Source organism: Ricinus communis, chromosome 7 (assembly GCF_019578655.1).
Source record: "Ricinus communis isolate WT05 ecotype wild-type chromosome 7, ASM1957865v1, whole genome shotgun sequence".
Taxonomy (NCBI): Eukaryota; Viridiplantae; Streptophyta; class Magnoliopsida; order Malpighiales; family Euphorbiaceae; genus Ricinus; species Ricinus communis.
The window spans coordinates 4,291,637-4,307,769 of NC_063262.1; the positions used below are offsets into that span (position 1 = coordinate 4,291,637).

Genomic DNA, 16,133 nt, shown 5'->3' on the forward strand with positions numbered 1-16,133 from the left:
CAAATTTTTAAAACTAGAACTTAACGGTCACAAGTCGTGACCCGAGCACTGATACACTGTTGTCTCCTCCTTATTCTCTTGTATGACCCCACAATACACCTCATCAATCAAATCGAACGGTTCCGAAATCATCTGTCCCCAACAAAAACTATCACACCAACAAAAAGAAAAATTGAAGAAGAAAAATTCAGATTTCCAATTGTGCCGCTTACTGCCACTAAAACAAAATAAGAACAAAGGCCTACAATTTTTTTATTCTTTTCCATTTCATTTCATTTTCTCTTTCTCTCTCTGTCTATCTCGCCCCCGCTGTGACGATGAGCAAGGGACCAGGACTTTTCTCCGATATCGGCAAGAAAGCCAAAGGTGACCAATCCTCTCTTTCTTTATAAAAATTGTGTAGAATACAATAAATTTATGCATCTAATATTAAGATTCGTGACACTATATGTATCTCTATGTCTACATGTGCGTAAATTTAGATCTGTTGATAAAGGATTATAGCTCCGATCAGAAATTCGCCGTCTCAACTTACAGCGACGCTGGCGTGGTACGTGTCCTACTATTATTCGACCATGATCTATTGTTGCTATTTTACATTTACATTAGTAATTTTTGAAAAATTAGGTTTCCGATTGCTAATCTAGGTCCTTTTTTTGTCAAACCCTGACGCCAAGAGGTTGTTGTGTTGATTTTGAGTCGTTTAGTTTGTGTCTGGTAGTAACGTTTGGTTGTGGATAGTTACCTGATTTTTCAGGTTTTATGATGTGGAATTGATTTAGATAAAGGATATCTGAATATAGAGTTTAGTTTGGTTGTGTATTAAATTGAATGGAGCAGCCTTGTTATGTGTAAATTGATGTGCTTGTAGAGTCCTCAGCTATACTACTTTCTGTTTTTAAATTATTCACATGCTTTTTTGAAATTAAAAAAAAAAAAAGTGAAAATATAAAGTTAGTAATTGTGGTTCCTTTGTGCTCAATGCTTGATTCTTGTGACTTTAGATCTTTCTGATTTGGCATTCAGTGTTGCGGTTCAGTTACTTTAGCTACAAGCTTGTTCACAGAGCAACTCAGATTCCTCTCCTTGCAATGTTTTTTCTTGTTTGAATGCTAAGTGTGAATAAATCTAGTGATTGTCTTTCTACACAATTGATTAGTGACAACTTTTATTTTTCTGGAAGTTTGGATCTCGAGTGATGAAAAATTCTTCAGAATTGAATGTTAACTCAAGAAAACATTTAAATGCTACATGAATTCATTTTTAGTGCATTCTAGAGTTGAGTTGGGAGGTACTAAAAGTAGATGGCTTAGAAGGAAATTTGCAGGTAGAGATCTAAGAATGGAAAAGTTGATGAGGTTTATGGCGGTTCGGAGCTAATGGCATTGCTAAAGTAACATATTTTTGGGGCTACAATATTTGAGCGTGAGAGGAAAAGCCTAGGTTCTTAAAGGGCCTAAGTCATTGAATGGAGTTTGAATGTGTAAGGTAAGTAATAGGTTGATATGAATAGAAGGTGTTGCAGGTCCTGGATGGTGGTGCCCATTGACGAGTGGCTGGACAAAGCTAGATTCATTCGGGAGGTGGTCTATTAGGGTCTGACAGTGATGAAGTAACTGTTTGTGAGGTCTTATGATCATGATTGTTTCTTCTACTTCTATTTTGTCTGAGCTTTGGGCCGTGATGCATGCAATGGCAAACGAGCAACTTTGCCTTCAAATGCTATTTTCTTTAATAAAATGTAGTATGTGCCTGTATGCAGCTACGTATTGGCATTCTTAGTACTCTCCCATAGCATATTTATTCCTTGAGGCGGCTCCTGCCGATGTTAGTGATATTGATGACGATGAATAGGAATATTTTGGGCTCAGCAATCGCCTTGTTTGGGTTTTCCAGCCTTCTGTTGCACCATAAATAAAAAAGGGAAAAGAAAACTTGATGTTAACAGAATTGAAGTGTTCAGTTACTGTGATGATCATGCATATAGGTGTTGGGAAGATAAGAATGACATTGATGATGGAGAAGAACATCAAGGTTCATTTGCAATGGAACAGAAACTGATGTTCCATGGTACCAGTATAGGTATTTGAGTTTATTACGAATATATACAGGTTTTATCCTTCAGTTCTTATTGTATAAATTAGAATAACTACTGATATGTTAATAGAAAATTATCTTGGTTTATTGTTTTTTTCTAATGTTTGTTAGGTGCATGCAGAACTACATATATTGTTGTAAACCAATTTCTATTGAGATGGGTAACGATTCTCTAGCAATGCCATGAACCTTATTCACTATTAGGACTGGATACATGATGGATGGATTATTGGTAGATTTTAAATTCTTAATGCATCTTGATTATGCACTAACGTTATTGTGATTTCCAGAATGCTTGATGAATCATCACTGAAGAAATAATGTATCACTTAATTGTTTTTCTTGTTTTTATACTATTGTTCACCTTTAGAATAACTTCCCTCAAGTTGTGTGGTACATTTTGGCTAAATGTTATTTTACAATATGTTCAAGCTATTACTTCAATTAGATACAGTTTTCAAGAGACCTTATCATCTCATTTTTAGGCCTTGACATCATCTGCTCTTAAAAAAGGAGGGCTCTCAACTGGGGATGTTGCAGCACTGTACAAGTACAAGAACACTCTACTTGATGTCAAAGTTGATACAGAATCTAATGTAGGTTTCCTTTTTCCTTAAGTCTGAAACAATCATATTGAATTCCCTTCAGCTAACTGTATCACTTTGGATTTGCAGATCTCTACCACCCTCACATTCACTGAGATCCTTCCATCTACTAAGGCTATTGCTTCATTCAAATTACCTGACTACAATTCTGGCAAGGTATCTCGCTTATGTTAATCTAGAATTCCAGGTAAAACAATTTTTTAGATAGGTGATAGATTTTAGGATCAAGAGATGCTCCTTTGAAGCTTTTCCTTAGTTTGGGTGGAGAATGGAGACAAGCCTGAAATAAGACCTGACTGCTGGACTTTCTTCTTTACAATGATGGATTTGGACATTCATTTTTTCTTTTTGCAGTTGGAGGTTCAGTATTTCCACGACCATGCAACATTCACCACAGCCCTTGCTTTGAGCAAGTCTCCTGGAGTTGATGTTTCTGCCACCATTGGTACCCCAGCAATTGCTTTCGGTGCAGAAGCAAGCTATGATACTACTACTGGTAATTTTACAAAATACACTTCTGGCATTAGCGTGACAAAACCAGATTCCTGTGCCTCAATAATTTTGTAAGTTTTTCACGCATCTGAATGTTCTTTCTGCAACTTACTTCTTCCATATGCAAGACTTGGAATATAAATCTACTGCAGTACTTAGTTGCTCTATTCCTTTCAGGGGTCACAAGGGAGACACTATTAAAGCATCGTATTTGCATTATCTGGATCAGTCTAAGAAGAGTGCTGGTGTGGCAGAAATTTCTAGAAGGTTTTCTACAAATGAGAACACGATCACAGTTGGAGGGTCGTATGCTGTTGATCACCTGACAGTGGTGAAAGCAAAGCTCAACAACTATGGGAAACTTGGGGCACTTTTGCAGCATGAGATAATACCAAAGTCCATGGTGACAATCTCCAGTGAGTTTGACACCAAAGCCTTGGAGAAGCATCCAAAATTCGGGTTTGCCTTTGCTCTTAAGCCCTGATGGATGTCTGAAGCGTTTCTAAATTTTAACACATTTGATTTTTTTTCTGCCCTGGGTGGCAATTTGAAGGGAGTGTCAATAAGTAATTCCACAGATGCATGTTGTAGGATTGTGATGACTGGATGGATTCATTTAATGCCCTAGGCTTTACCATGAACTTCAATTTCTTTCCTCAAGATTTTTTTGTAGAGTTTGGAGGCATGTTCACACTTTTGCATATTCTACTCTCCTTATTTGGAGAAATATAAATTTTGATTCATGGGAGAATTACCGTTTATCAATAATTCATGTATTATTTAAATATTTTAAATATTTTAATACAATAATTTAGACTTTCTTTTGCACAGAGATTAATTCTATCGCCAAAATATCTAAAGATTTGGTGCTATTTACAGTTTCCAAGTTCACTTTTTCCTGGAAAAATGGCAGAAATTCTTTTCTTTATAGTACTTCGTTTATACATCCACCTGATAAACTAATATTTTATCTTGAACTTCTAGAATAAAATGGTATTTTTAGTTTGGCTAAAGAACTTATTGCCCGTGTGAAGCTTTTCAAGGAAATTGGTTACTGGTTGTTCCCAATAGAAGCTTACGCACACTGGTTTCAATTTGAATTAATTTAGTGCAAAAAGGAAATCACAAGGCCGCCTCACTTGCACGCATCAAATAATGTTATATAATGCAAGCATATACGTCCATACCTTGATATAATCGACACAAACTGAATCGAAGCCTCGAACCTAATAACTAAACTTATTACAACCAAATAACATTCCTATTTCTGATGTAGCATTTGGTAAAAAATATGTTTATTCAGACTTAAAACTTTAGTGCTGCTTTTCTATATAAATCAAATAAACAAAAAATCACACGCATCTCGGGCAGACAATTTAGATTTAATTAAGTTACATTGGCAAACAGCTTTAAATATGTCTTAGACTAGCGCTTTTCAGTACATTGATTGGCAGGAAATATAGAAGTAGAGTCAAAGATCATCCTGCGATTTGCATCATGTCATTTGCTATTTAATTTAAAACATATTGGTCCATCAATGTGTTATTACTACAAACCTCATAGCCAAGAATCACATAACCAATTCCAAACATAGGATATAACCTTCCTAATCCAGGTTCACATACATGCCTTATCACACAGAGGAAAAACTTATAACACAAAACACTTAACTAAAAGAAAAGAGATTTTCCAACCAATGAGAATTCCACAAAACATTTAATCACATACCGAACACAAATCACAATAACTCGACAGTAAAACAATTCCCAATCAAATGTTAGCATTAACTAAAAAATTCCCAATTATTATTATTATTTTCAAGAACCAAACAGTCCAAAGAGAACCACTACACCAAAACAGAAGGCAAAACAAAGGCATGAAAACTAGCTAGCAACACAGACTTTAACAATAATAGCATGTAGGGTAGAAATTGTCAAACCAAACAATTCCTTTACACTTTGCAATTCAGTAACAGTAACAAGAATATAGAAATAAAACAATAAGTATTTCCAAATATTCATTTTACAAGAACATACCTATGTAAAACTGTATGGAATCATCAGATCAAAAAAATTAAACATTATCAAATTCAAACAACTAAAAGAAAAGACCAAATAAAATGACAACACAGATTATACATGCAGCAACCAAATCCAAAACTTAGCCAAGCAAGAAAAGCATAATAAAAAAAATAATGGTACGAGAAACATGAGTGAAATATAAACTTTAAAGACATTACCAAAATCCAGGTTCAACAGTAAAAGCAGAATCCTTAAAAATATCCTTGCACCATTCCAAAAGCATAATAACTAACAAATAACTCTTAATCAAAAGACAAAAATATTCGATAAATTTCACCAGAGTCAAAACAGATCAATCAACGGTCTGCATAATATCCTCGGAGGTGAACTTAGTACCCTTGTCCTTATCAGCAGCAGCACGACCCTTAGCCTTACGGTCAAGAAGAGACTTACGATCCTTGTCAAGGCGAAGCTTTGTAATTACAACCTTCGATGGATTAATCCCAACATTCACGGTCGAACCGTTCACTTTCTCACGAGTTATACGCTCGATGTGGATAACCCATTTGCGACGGTATACTTGAACAACCTTACCTTCGCGTCCCTTGTAAGTCCCACGAACAACCTGAACTTCATCGTCTTTGCGCACTGGCATTGATCGGACGTTGTATTTCTGGCGGAGGTCGGTAGAAAGAGCCGCGCTCATTAAGATCCGGCGGACTGACGATGGAGCTGAGAAGTGCGCCTTCCGGTTCTTGCGCCGGGATGATGAAACCCTAGGATTGTACTTCATTTTCTGCTCCGCTGCGGTGGCTGCTAGGGTTTTGTTTTGTTTATAAGAGCGAAAATGAGAAAGTGGAAGAGAGTGAGCGTTTGTGGTAAATATATAGTGTATTAAGAGATTAGGGTTTTGTGAAGTTTTCCGGGCTTGCTGGGTTGAATTGTTTGGGCTTTGATTTATGGGCTTGGAATACTTACTTGGGCTTGAAATTGATGATACTTTCTTCCTTGAAGTAAAATAGGGCTAAGAAAAAAGAAAAAAAAAATTAATTTGAAAAGTAATTAAAATGTTATATTCAAAGTAAAATTTATATCTTAGTGACCTTAGTTGATATTTTAGCTCCAATCTCAGGATATCTTAGAGTTATAAGCAAATTTTTTTATTTTAAAAATAAAAAATAAATAAATCTGAATTATTTAAATTGAGATATTTTAGTGCAGGTTATGAATAGTTTTGAAGTTTGAGGTGTAAGCCGTATGGATATGAAAATTGTTTCATGTGTTCAAGAAAAAGAAAGAAAGAAAGAAAGAAATGTGTTGCATGGCTTCAGCTTTGTTTGGGCCACAGATTTCAAAGATGGTGTCCAAGAGTCATGAGGCCCAATCTCATTTAACACCACAGCTGGACCGGTTAATAGAAATGGCAACAAGTTCAAAACACTATGTTTTATCTTTTAAAACCTTAATTATGATGCACTCTTTTTAAACAAAATAAAATTATAAACGGTGAAAAAGCAAGAAAGAAGAGGTATAAGATTTGTTGGCTTTGGTTCAAGTCCTGACGTGTTGTGCGATTACTATATAAGAGATGTACACAAATCTACCACAAAAATTAGGTTAACAAATGGCTGCTGCACTTGGCAATCACTCACTCAAGACTATATGCAAAAGTTGACCTTTTACCCGTGCTTTTCTATAAACAAATCACACTAAAACAAGAAGAAAGATCCATTAAAAGGCTGAAAATACCCTAAAGTAGGGAAGGCTAAAATCTAGCAGATCCCACTTGAAATGCAAAGTGGGGAATTTCAGATTTCTTAAATCATAAATCCATGGCAATTTCGGTCGCTATACCAAAAATATTTTGATTAAAAGCAGAAGGTCATTTAAGGTAGGCATTTATGAGTCATCACATGCACCCATTAATACTCACTCTGCGCAGAATTTATAACCCAACAGCGGCAGTAGTAACAGGCAGAGAATTTCACAACTCATAACCCTATTCAAAAACCCTAAATGCCAATAATTCTGTCATTCAAAACTCCTTGAAAACTGTGATTTATTTGTTTTATCTCTTTTGAAAGAGGAAACCGAAATCAAACAAAGATCAAGAGATGAGAGGGTGGAAAGATGTAAGCCTTGTGGACACCATCTATGAAGAAGAATATGAATTCTCTTCTTCTCCTTCTCTTTCTCCTTCCATTTCTTCTCCTCCCACACCCCTCCATTCTAGAGTGGAATCCTGGTATTGTTTATATAGGTTTATATATATATATATGGATCTTTGTTATTCTTATTTAAGCTTTCATTACAGCATCCATATAATATTAATGTGCTTTCTTTTTTTTCTGGTTGGGGGTTGATTATAAAAGGTCAATGGCAACCGGCAGAAAGACAGATGTGTTGATATATGTTCAAGGAACGTGCTTCCATCTACACAAGGTCAGTTCATTCTCCTATTAGGATTAGGAAATAATGCTCTACATATGCACTCGGTCATTCTTTGATCTCAATTTGTTAATTTATCTTGAAATCTTGCATCTTTTAATTGGAAAATTGCTTAAAAGATGGTTATCAATATCTACTTTTACATTTCTCTTGTGCTCGATGAGAAACGAATAAGAAGGAGGAGTTTGTTTCAGTCTCTTAGAATTTTAACAGTAAAACAATGTGAAAATTTACCACAAGTTTACTTTTCATGTTTATGTTAAACAAAAAAAAAAAACAAAAGAAGAAAAAATGAGTAAAAAACAACATACTGAGGACTTATAACAAGAGGACAGCAATAGTACATGAACATTAATTATGTGAAGTAATTTCCAAATGGGGGGAGAAGTTGTCAGGTTTTGGGCAATAGTGAATAGTGAAGCTATGCATGTATTGCCCATCACTTAGTTTCTGACCAAGACTTTGTATGATCATTGAAATGGGTTAACTATTTATCTTAGTAGGTTTCAGTTAACATGTCAACATCCATTGCTGCATCATGCTAAACTAGGGCAGTGTGAATTTTTACCTCAGTCTCAACAAAGTACTTGCAAGAATGGAAAAAAATAAAAAGAAAATAACCATTTTTTGTTTCTTTTTAACTGTACTAATACTTATGTTGCACTTATCAAGTATCACTGCAACAAGGGAAACCCCTTTTGATAAAACATTTTACTTGGTTTCATGCTTGATTGTTTGTTATGTTCATATTACAGAGCAAACTTTCAAATAATATAGGATTAGAAATTGATTTATTAGAGTTTGAGTTTGTTGGTTTTAAATTGTCCCACAAAATTTACTTCCACCAGAGTGATATTCAGTTTCAGCAATTTAGTGACATTGGCACTCTTATTTTTATTAAAGAAGATAGGAGCTAGAAACAGCACTCTTAATTGCTACTTGCCCATTACTGGCCAAAACAGCTTTCGGTTACCATTTCAACCGCCTTTCATTTATATTCCGGGGAAAATAGATGAGCGACAAAAATGAATAATTACCTGAGCTAAATGTTATTTTTATTTTTATTTTCAAGATTACTTTGAGTTATATCTTATTCATTCTACAATTATTTTACATTGATTTGTACCACTAATATTCCATTTCCATTTCCATTTCCGTCGCTGTCTATAGTTTACATTATTCATAATACATGATTATTTTTATTTGTATTTTCTTTTTCCATACAAGATTTTAAAAGCTTATATTAAAAGGATTTTACAATAAAATGCTTATGTATAATCTGCACATCAATAACATGCTTTGAATAATGCGCCCTTTATCCTTCGTAATGTACATTATAAATCATTTTCTAATTACATTGAATTCATATAGAAAATATCTTTTAATTAATAAAATCCCGTTGGTACTAAGATACACCATATAAAGTAGATATTCTGTTATAATCTTTAACTGAAAAAAGGAGATGTCTTATCATTTTATGCATTGATGCTAAGTATTATGTTTAAGGGGTAAATTTTATTGTTTATTTAAGTGTATTTTTTATTTAGTATCCTAATTTTGATATTCACCGCAATTCTTTTTTTGAAATGTTTGTTAAAAGATTTCCACTACCAACATATGATATAGCATTAAATTTGATATATTTAATATTTGTATGAATTCCAAAATATTTATCGGAACAATTGACTCTCTTATAATTCATATAATTAGTAAATAAAAAATTATTAATTTATTAAATTTAATTATCTAAAAAATGAAGTTGGTTATTTAAAATTTTATTAACTAATAAAAGTTATTAATTTATTAAATAGTAAATATAAGTGTTTGTATGAATGAGCTTGAAAAGTATATAGCAACACTCTTATACAGCGCATCATTAAATATTATATCAATAAATTAATAAAATAAATATTATTTTTAATTTTTATAATTTAATTAAAATTTATTTTTAAAAAAATTTAAATTAGATGTATTTGACCCTTATACACAAATTCAAATTCAAGAGGCTGTTTGTTGAAAAAGTGTAGATTTGTTGTATTTGACTTTTAGACTTAGATTCAAATGGCTATTTATCATTGGATATAAATTTAGATATCAAATTAGCCCTTTTCTCTTTTAATTTTTAATAAAATTATTCTGGTACCCTTTATGTAAACCATGATCCCTTATGAATGTGATTACCAGTGAAACAGTCAGCAGTTAATTAATAGAAGGGAAAAGGTGCATTTTTGCCTCTAAAGTAACTAACTAGTGAGGTTCACATTTGCCTCTCATCTTTTATTTTTGAGCCATTTAAACACAAAAATTGGTAAATTTTGTTATTTTAGCCCTCGTATAAGGAAGTCTTTTAACGGCTCTAACATCCGTTAGAGATGAATGATGTGGCAACGATGTAGGTCCCATCTAACAGTACCAACAACAAGACAAATTATTTTTCCCTCATTTCCTTTCTATTTCCTCTCGTTTTTCCACTGTCACCTCTCTCTAATTTTTCCTTTATTATTTCTCAATCTTTAATTATCAATATTGAATAAACCCTGAAGCTCTATTTCTGCTTCTAATAATTTCTAATTCTCTTACAAAAATTTGACAAATCAATCAGTCCCATTACAATTAAAACCCTAATCTGAAGTAAAAAGCAAAAGGACGTCTTCTTCCTCAACATTAGTTATAAATTCAATCAAGATGTGGAGATTTCTTTGTTGTTGAAGTTTCAAATAATGCCTTCATTTTCTTTTCCTTTTTGTCAATTAGCTCATCACCTCTCTCTCATGCCTTGTTTTTGTTTTTCTTAGAATTTTCTGGTTTCTTTGAAGAACTTCATCTTTAGGAAGAACAACTTGACCATTTTTAGATTTTTTTTCTTGATTCGTGGTGAACAAAAAAACTAATTGAATCTAAAAAGGAATTCTAGAACTTGAAGAGTAAACTTAGTGATTGAGCTCGCGATTTACTGAAACTCAGGGTTTCCTTCTCCTACTGGAAAATGAATTGTTGAAAATTCAAGCTTCGGATTTTAGTAACCAAGCACTGTTTTGAAGAATTTTGTTTTATCTTTTCATATAATGTTTTTCTAAATGCTAAGGGACCTTCCCAAAGACAAAAATGCAGTGGGTCCATTCTCTCTATAATTTTCACATCTTCGTTTCTTGAGAGTGAAAAGCCGAACCCTCAAAAAAATTCATATAAACTCAAAGTACAATTGTTCTCTTTTTCTTTCAATAATTCCTATTAACAAAAAAAACATTCTATCAATTCATTAGCAAATTGAGTTCATCAGTTCATAGTACCGTTGTATGAAGACAATAAATAGGTCCATGAATTCTAAAACCATAGATATTTTGGGTTAAAGGAGCGATAAATCAACACTGGATGTAAATGGTTAGGAGAAGCTCAATTCGTATATGTTGTGCCCACTGGTAGTATTAATCATTTTTCGGACAAAAAGAGCTTTTTGATTATAATTATAGTACTGAGTTTATATTTAATAGCATGAGGCTTTACTACTCCATCGTGCCCACGTAAAACATTATTCTTTGATTGTTGATTTGCTAGGCAAGTCATGTCAGCTAAATCAGTCGTTATAAGTTTAACTTTTTTTGTTGTTTAATTTTTTTTTTTTTTCCTTTTGATTTAGTTTTTGCTGTTCTTGGATGTGTTCGAAGGTGGTTGTATCTGAATTTAAAGAAAAATAAAGGAGAAGACGTATATGGAGCTAACGTGGCATTATGTGGGTCCTACTTGTAAAAGAAAAGAAAATAATTGCCACATCAATTTTGGATAACGTCTATTAAATTGTAAATTAGAAGAGGGGCATGAATGATAGTAAAAGGCTGAATTTGTGTTTAAATGTGCTAAAAAAATAGTTGAATGGTAAATGTACTCCTCACTATAAACATGAGGGGCAAAAATGCACTATCTCCATTCATAGAATTAGAAAGTCCTGGGCGAGCTATCCAGTCTGCTATAGATTTTTTCTTTTTCATTTTTGTAGGACCCGCTAATATCAAGGAGTTCATATTTGAAACGTCAACTTACGGAACTTTCTGAAATAACGCTCCCGTTGAACATAACGGCCGAGACTTTCTCCCTTATTGCCCACTTCTGTTACGGCACTCAGATAGTCCTAACGCCGTTTAATGTAACGGCCTTAAGAACTGCAGCGGAGTTGCTAGGGATGACGGCGACAAAAGGTCAGCATGACGATAACTTGAAGCAGATAACGGAAACGTACTTCCGTCGACTGATCGCCTCCAATAGGGAGCTGGCTCAAATTGTTTTCCGCTCGTGCTTGCAGTTGCTCCCAGAGGCGGAAACGACAGCTTGTTTATTGAGCAGATGCGTTGAAGTGCTAGATTTGACAGGATTTGATGATGAGGAGGTGGACGGAATTCTTGACGATGTGATTGGGTTGCGAGCCGAGGAGTTTGAAATCGTCGCTGAGGCTATGCAACGCAGGTTTAGTAACCACGATGGGTTGTATAGAATCGTTGACCTTTATATCCAGGTAAGTATTTTAAATTTAAACTACAACATTTTGTCGGCTAATGTCTATTAACTGATCCATTTTTCCAATTCTTACTAAACATTTAATATAAAAATAAGTAAATATAATATGAAATTTTTTAAGTGGGCTTAGTATAAATGCCAATCTTTAAATATATTTATTTTTTTAGAAATTTTAAAATTTTATTAACAAAATAATACAAAATTATTTATTAATTAATTTTAATACTATATAAATTAAATATATAAATTATATTTATATTACTATTTTTATAATAAAAAATTATTAATTTATTATTGAATTTAATATTAAAATATAACTTAAAATATTATTTTTTAAAATTAGAGTTATTATCTAATTACAAAACTAATTTATTAGTTAATATAATATTAAAATATAATTAATATGCTATTTTTAAAATACAATTAGTATCATTATCTAATTAAAAAATTATTTATTAGTTGATATAATATTAAAATATAGTTAATATCTTATTTCTTAAGAATAGGGTAAATGATTTAATTAAGAATGTAATTTATGAATCAATAAATTAAGAGAAAAAATTATAAGATTACATATAAACTTGAATTTCATGTATCAAAAGTAAGTACACATATTAAAATAAAAAATTTATGTGTTCAAAATTAAACATACATGTAAAAGAAATTTAGATATCATAAATTAACATATATTAGTTGTTTCTATGCATTGCATGACTGTTATTATTATTTTAATTATAAAATCAAGTCAATAGATATAATTTAATATAATTATTAATATTTGATATTAATTTATAAATTTTTTAAAAAATAATAGCAAACTAACTATTTTAAAATATTTCAAATTTTTAAATTTTATTAATATAATAATATAAAAATTATTTATAGTTATATAAATTAATATATCAGTATAATTTATATTACTACTTTTAAGGATTAAAAATTTACTTTATAATTAGAAAATTAATTTATTATTGAATATAATATTAAAAATATATATTTTAAAATAATTTTCTTAATATTAGAATTATTATATAATTATATAACTAATTTATTAATTAATATAATATTAAAATATAATTAATATACTATTTCTTAAGATAGAATTAATATCATTATCTGATTAGAAAACCATTTATTAGTTAATATATTTTTAGAATATAATAATATATTATTTTATAGAATTAAAGTTAATGTTTAATTAAGAATGTAACTTATGAATCAATAAATTAATAAAGAATTATAAAATTACATATAAATTTAAATTTCATATATTAAAAGTTAATATATATATCAAAATAAAAAAAATTATTTGTCAAAAATAAAATATATATATTAAAAAATTTAAATTTTAAAAATTAATATATATATATATATATATATATATATATATATATATATATATATATATATATATATATATATATATATATATATATATATATATATATATATATATATTAATTAAATGGATACGTTGAGTTAATATAAGCAAGCTTTAATTTATGACCAAATGGAATCCATATTATTATCAATCAACAATATGGGTTGATAGAAGAAGAACTGTTTAAAGTTTTTTTTTTAAATATATAAATATGTTTTTCTTTAATATTTGGTACTGCAGCAACATAATGGCAAAATAACAGAAGAACAGAAGATTGAGATGTGCAATTTCATAGACTGTGACAAGCTCTCACCTCAACTCCTAATACATGCAGTGCAAAACCCTAGACTTCCACTAAGATTCATAGTCCGAGCTATGTTAATTGAGCAGCTGAACACACGCCGTGCAATCTTCACCACCTCCACTGCCGCTGCCGCCACCAAGCACCATGCACGTCAACATCAGTCCGATGATAAAGAGCCCACCACCTTAGGCTCAATCCTTCAGAGGGATGCAGCAAAACGTGAAGCAGCTCAACTCAAAGCAGAGATGGACTCGACGGGCTCACGCATTAAAATCCTGGAGAAAGAGCTTGCTGGCATGAAGAAAATTTTGCAAAAGTCTGAGAATGAGAGGATCCTAATGGAGAAGAAGCTTTTTCTTGGGTCAGAAAAGGAAAGTAGCATTATAACGAGGGAAGAAAGGAGCGTAATGGAGTCATCTAGATCTGCGAGTTTCCATTATGGCTCGAGAGATGCTAATAAGATCGAAAAAGGGGAAAGAGGGTCAACTTCTTTTGCTGGTCTTAGGGTAGCAAAGAACGAGGATAGTCCAAGAACAAAGAAGAACACAGGTATGGGATGGATTAGTAGATTAAAAAGTACATTATGGTCATCAAAATCTGCTTCAAAATGAAACTCTTAAGAGTAAAATTTTTGGCAAATAGGAGGGAATTATGACCAAAGATGATAGTGCAATATATAGCTTCGCACAACAGGAGATGTTCCTTGGCATTGCTATATTTTCCTTTTCCTTCTGTTTTTCTCCTTTTCTTTTTTAATCAAAGAGTTGGTTTTACTTTTAATCTTTATGTGTAGCCATTGAGGTCTGAACTTGTATCCTTTGTTTTATTTCATGATTGTTTAAGGGATATTAGCTGATTGTATATATAGTAGCTTTGATCTATCTAATAAGTGATTGGAATGAAAATAATACTGATATTTTTTTCCTTTACAATTCTTTCAAGTCTTTTTTCCTTATCAAAGAAAAGTATTTACTTTTCTATTTTAGCCTTTTTGGTGAATACACATAAATTTCAATTTATTTCATTAATTCTAATATTTTACATATAATTTCTTTTTTTCACATTTAACTTAATGCATTTCTATTTTAATTAGTTGTTTATCCGTGTATTATATTATATAAATTCTTATTAATATTTGTCAAAGTTAATATTTTAGAATTCTTTTTTAATCGAATTTCTACAACTTCATTTGAGAATAACTTAATAATTAGTATATTAGTTTTACATTTATATAAGTTTTAAAAATATAAAATAATATTATACGTCACCACAATATGTCCGAGAGAGGGGGCTACCTGGCTAAGTAGAGTCGATAGGGAGAAGCACGTAGGAACGCCGATTCCTCCAAAGCAATGCAGTTTTGCTAATACCTTCTCTTTTGTGTTTGTTTACCGACACAATAAGGACTCCATAGACTGCCTTGCCATAGTCGGGAGGAGTTCACGCGATTTTTCAAGTGTAGCAGTACGAAGGATTCATGGCGATTTAAACAAATCTGCGGATGCTGAAATTTCAGGGTTAGTTTGGTATCAACTTTTTCTTTTGTATTTTATTTATAAAATACTAAGAAATGTTTAATGTTTTTAGTTGTTATTTTTCTAAAATAGTTTGTTTTATTTAATTTTACACAAAATGTAATGAGAGAAAAAATGAATAAAAAAATAAAAAATACTAAACATTTCATTATTTTTTATCTCACATCTTGCCTACCTGGTATAATATGTATTATTTTAATAAAATTATTAATTGATTTTAAAATATTAAAGGATAATTTTATAAAATTATTAGATATCACATCAAGTGGATGAAAAAAAAATTTAAAAAAAAATAGCAAGAGTAGAATAAAACAATTTTGACAAAACACATTTTGTTTACTTATTCGAAAAAATAAATAAAAAACATAAAACAATGACAATAAATTATAACTCATTGACAAGATTATTATTTTTAAGAACTTTGTGGACGTGGAACTTTAAAAGTCTAACTATTTGATAATTTATAATATCCTCTTGCACAAAATGTTTTTCTTAAACTTGCAAGACAATAGATTCAAACAATCTGCCTGAAATTTTACTCTGAACGCTTAAGACAATAAGTATTTACCTCTTTTCGGAGTATCCTTAAAAGTTGTTATAATCCCTGCGTTGAATTGGCGGGCCTGCAAGAATTGGTGTAGTGGGATAAATGGTTCCTAATTTTTAGGGAGTGGATAACTTGGTATTTGAACAAGTACACGGTCACATATACATCATGTTATCTCTACCATAAAATGGTAC

General features: G+C 31.4%; 3 protein-coding genes across 3 annotated transcripts; 2 read left to right on the forward strand and 1 right to left on the reverse strand.

Annotated features, from left to right (window-relative positions):
• Window positions 1–172: 172 nt before the first annotated feature.
• LOC8283363 (mitochondrial outer membrane protein porin 2) lies at window positions 173–3,945 on the forward strand. Its single transcript, XM_002525224.4, has 6 exons — window positions 173–366; window positions 483–550; window positions 2,583–2,693; window positions 2,772–2,858; window positions 3,057–3,265; window positions 3,372–3,945. Exons 1-6 carry the CDS (start codon window positions 318–320, stop codon window positions 3,676–3,678), a joined length of 831 nt encoding a protein of 276 aa, XP_002525270.1. The 5' UTR covers window positions 173–317; the 3' UTR covers window positions 3,679–3,945.
• Window positions 3,946–5,403: 1,458 nt separating this feature from the next.
• On the reverse strand, window positions 5,404–6,083 carry LOC8283364 (60S ribosomal protein L26-1). The gene has a single exon (XM_002525225.4). The coding sequence runs from the start codon at window positions 6,006–6,008 to the stop codon at window positions 5,568–5,570; it is 441 nt and encodes a 146-aa protein (XP_002525271.1). The 5' UTR covers window positions 6,009–6,083; the 3' UTR covers window positions 5,404–5,567.
• A 1,085-nt stretch (window positions 6,084–7,168) lies between these two features.
• LOC8283365 (BTB/POZ domain-containing protein At3g49900) lies at window positions 7,169–14,720 on the forward strand. The gene is made up of 4 exons (XM_015723032.3): window positions 7,169–7,460; window positions 7,588–7,657; window positions 11,658–12,170; window positions 13,794–14,720. The coding sequence occupies exons 1-4, from the start codon at window positions 7,330–7,332 to the stop codon at window positions 14,466–14,468; spliced, it is 1,389 nt and encodes a 462-aa protein (XP_015578518.1). The 5' UTR covers window positions 7,169–7,329; the 3' UTR covers window positions 14,469–14,720.
• The last annotated feature ends 1,413 nt before the right edge of the window (window positions 14,721–16,133 follow it).

Excerpts from the sequence above, each read along its gene's own strand:
- LOC8283363 (XM_002525224.4), top strand. The coding sequence starts at position 318 with ATGAGCAAGGGACCAGGACTTTTCTCCGATATCGGCAAGAAAGCCAAA. Across the intron at positions 367-482 it reads TATCGGCAAGAAAGCCAAAG|ATCTGTTGATAAAGGATTAT; the intron begins GTGACCAATCCT and ends GCGTAAATTTAG. Across the intron at positions 2,859-3,056 it reads CTGACTACAATTCTGGCAAG|TTGGAGGTTCAGTATTTCCA; the intron begins GTATCTCGCTTA and ends TTCTTTTTGCAG.
- LOC8283364 (XM_002525225.4), bottom strand. The coding sequence starts at position 6,008 with ATGAAGTACAATCCTAGGGTTTCATCATCCCGGCGCAAGAACCGGAAG.
- LOC8283365 (XM_015723032.3), top strand. The coding sequence starts at position 7,330 with ATGAGAGGGTGGAAAGATGTAAGCCTTGTGGACACCATCTATGAAGAA. Across the intron at positions 7,461-7,587 it reads CATTCTAGAGTGGAATCCTG|GTCAATGGCAACCGGCAGAA; the intron begins GTATTGTTTATA and ends TGATTATAAAAG. Across the intron at positions 12,171-13,793 it reads TCGTTGACCTTTATATCCAG|CAACATAATGGCAAAATAAC; the intron begins GTAAGTATTTTA and ends TTGGTACTGCAG.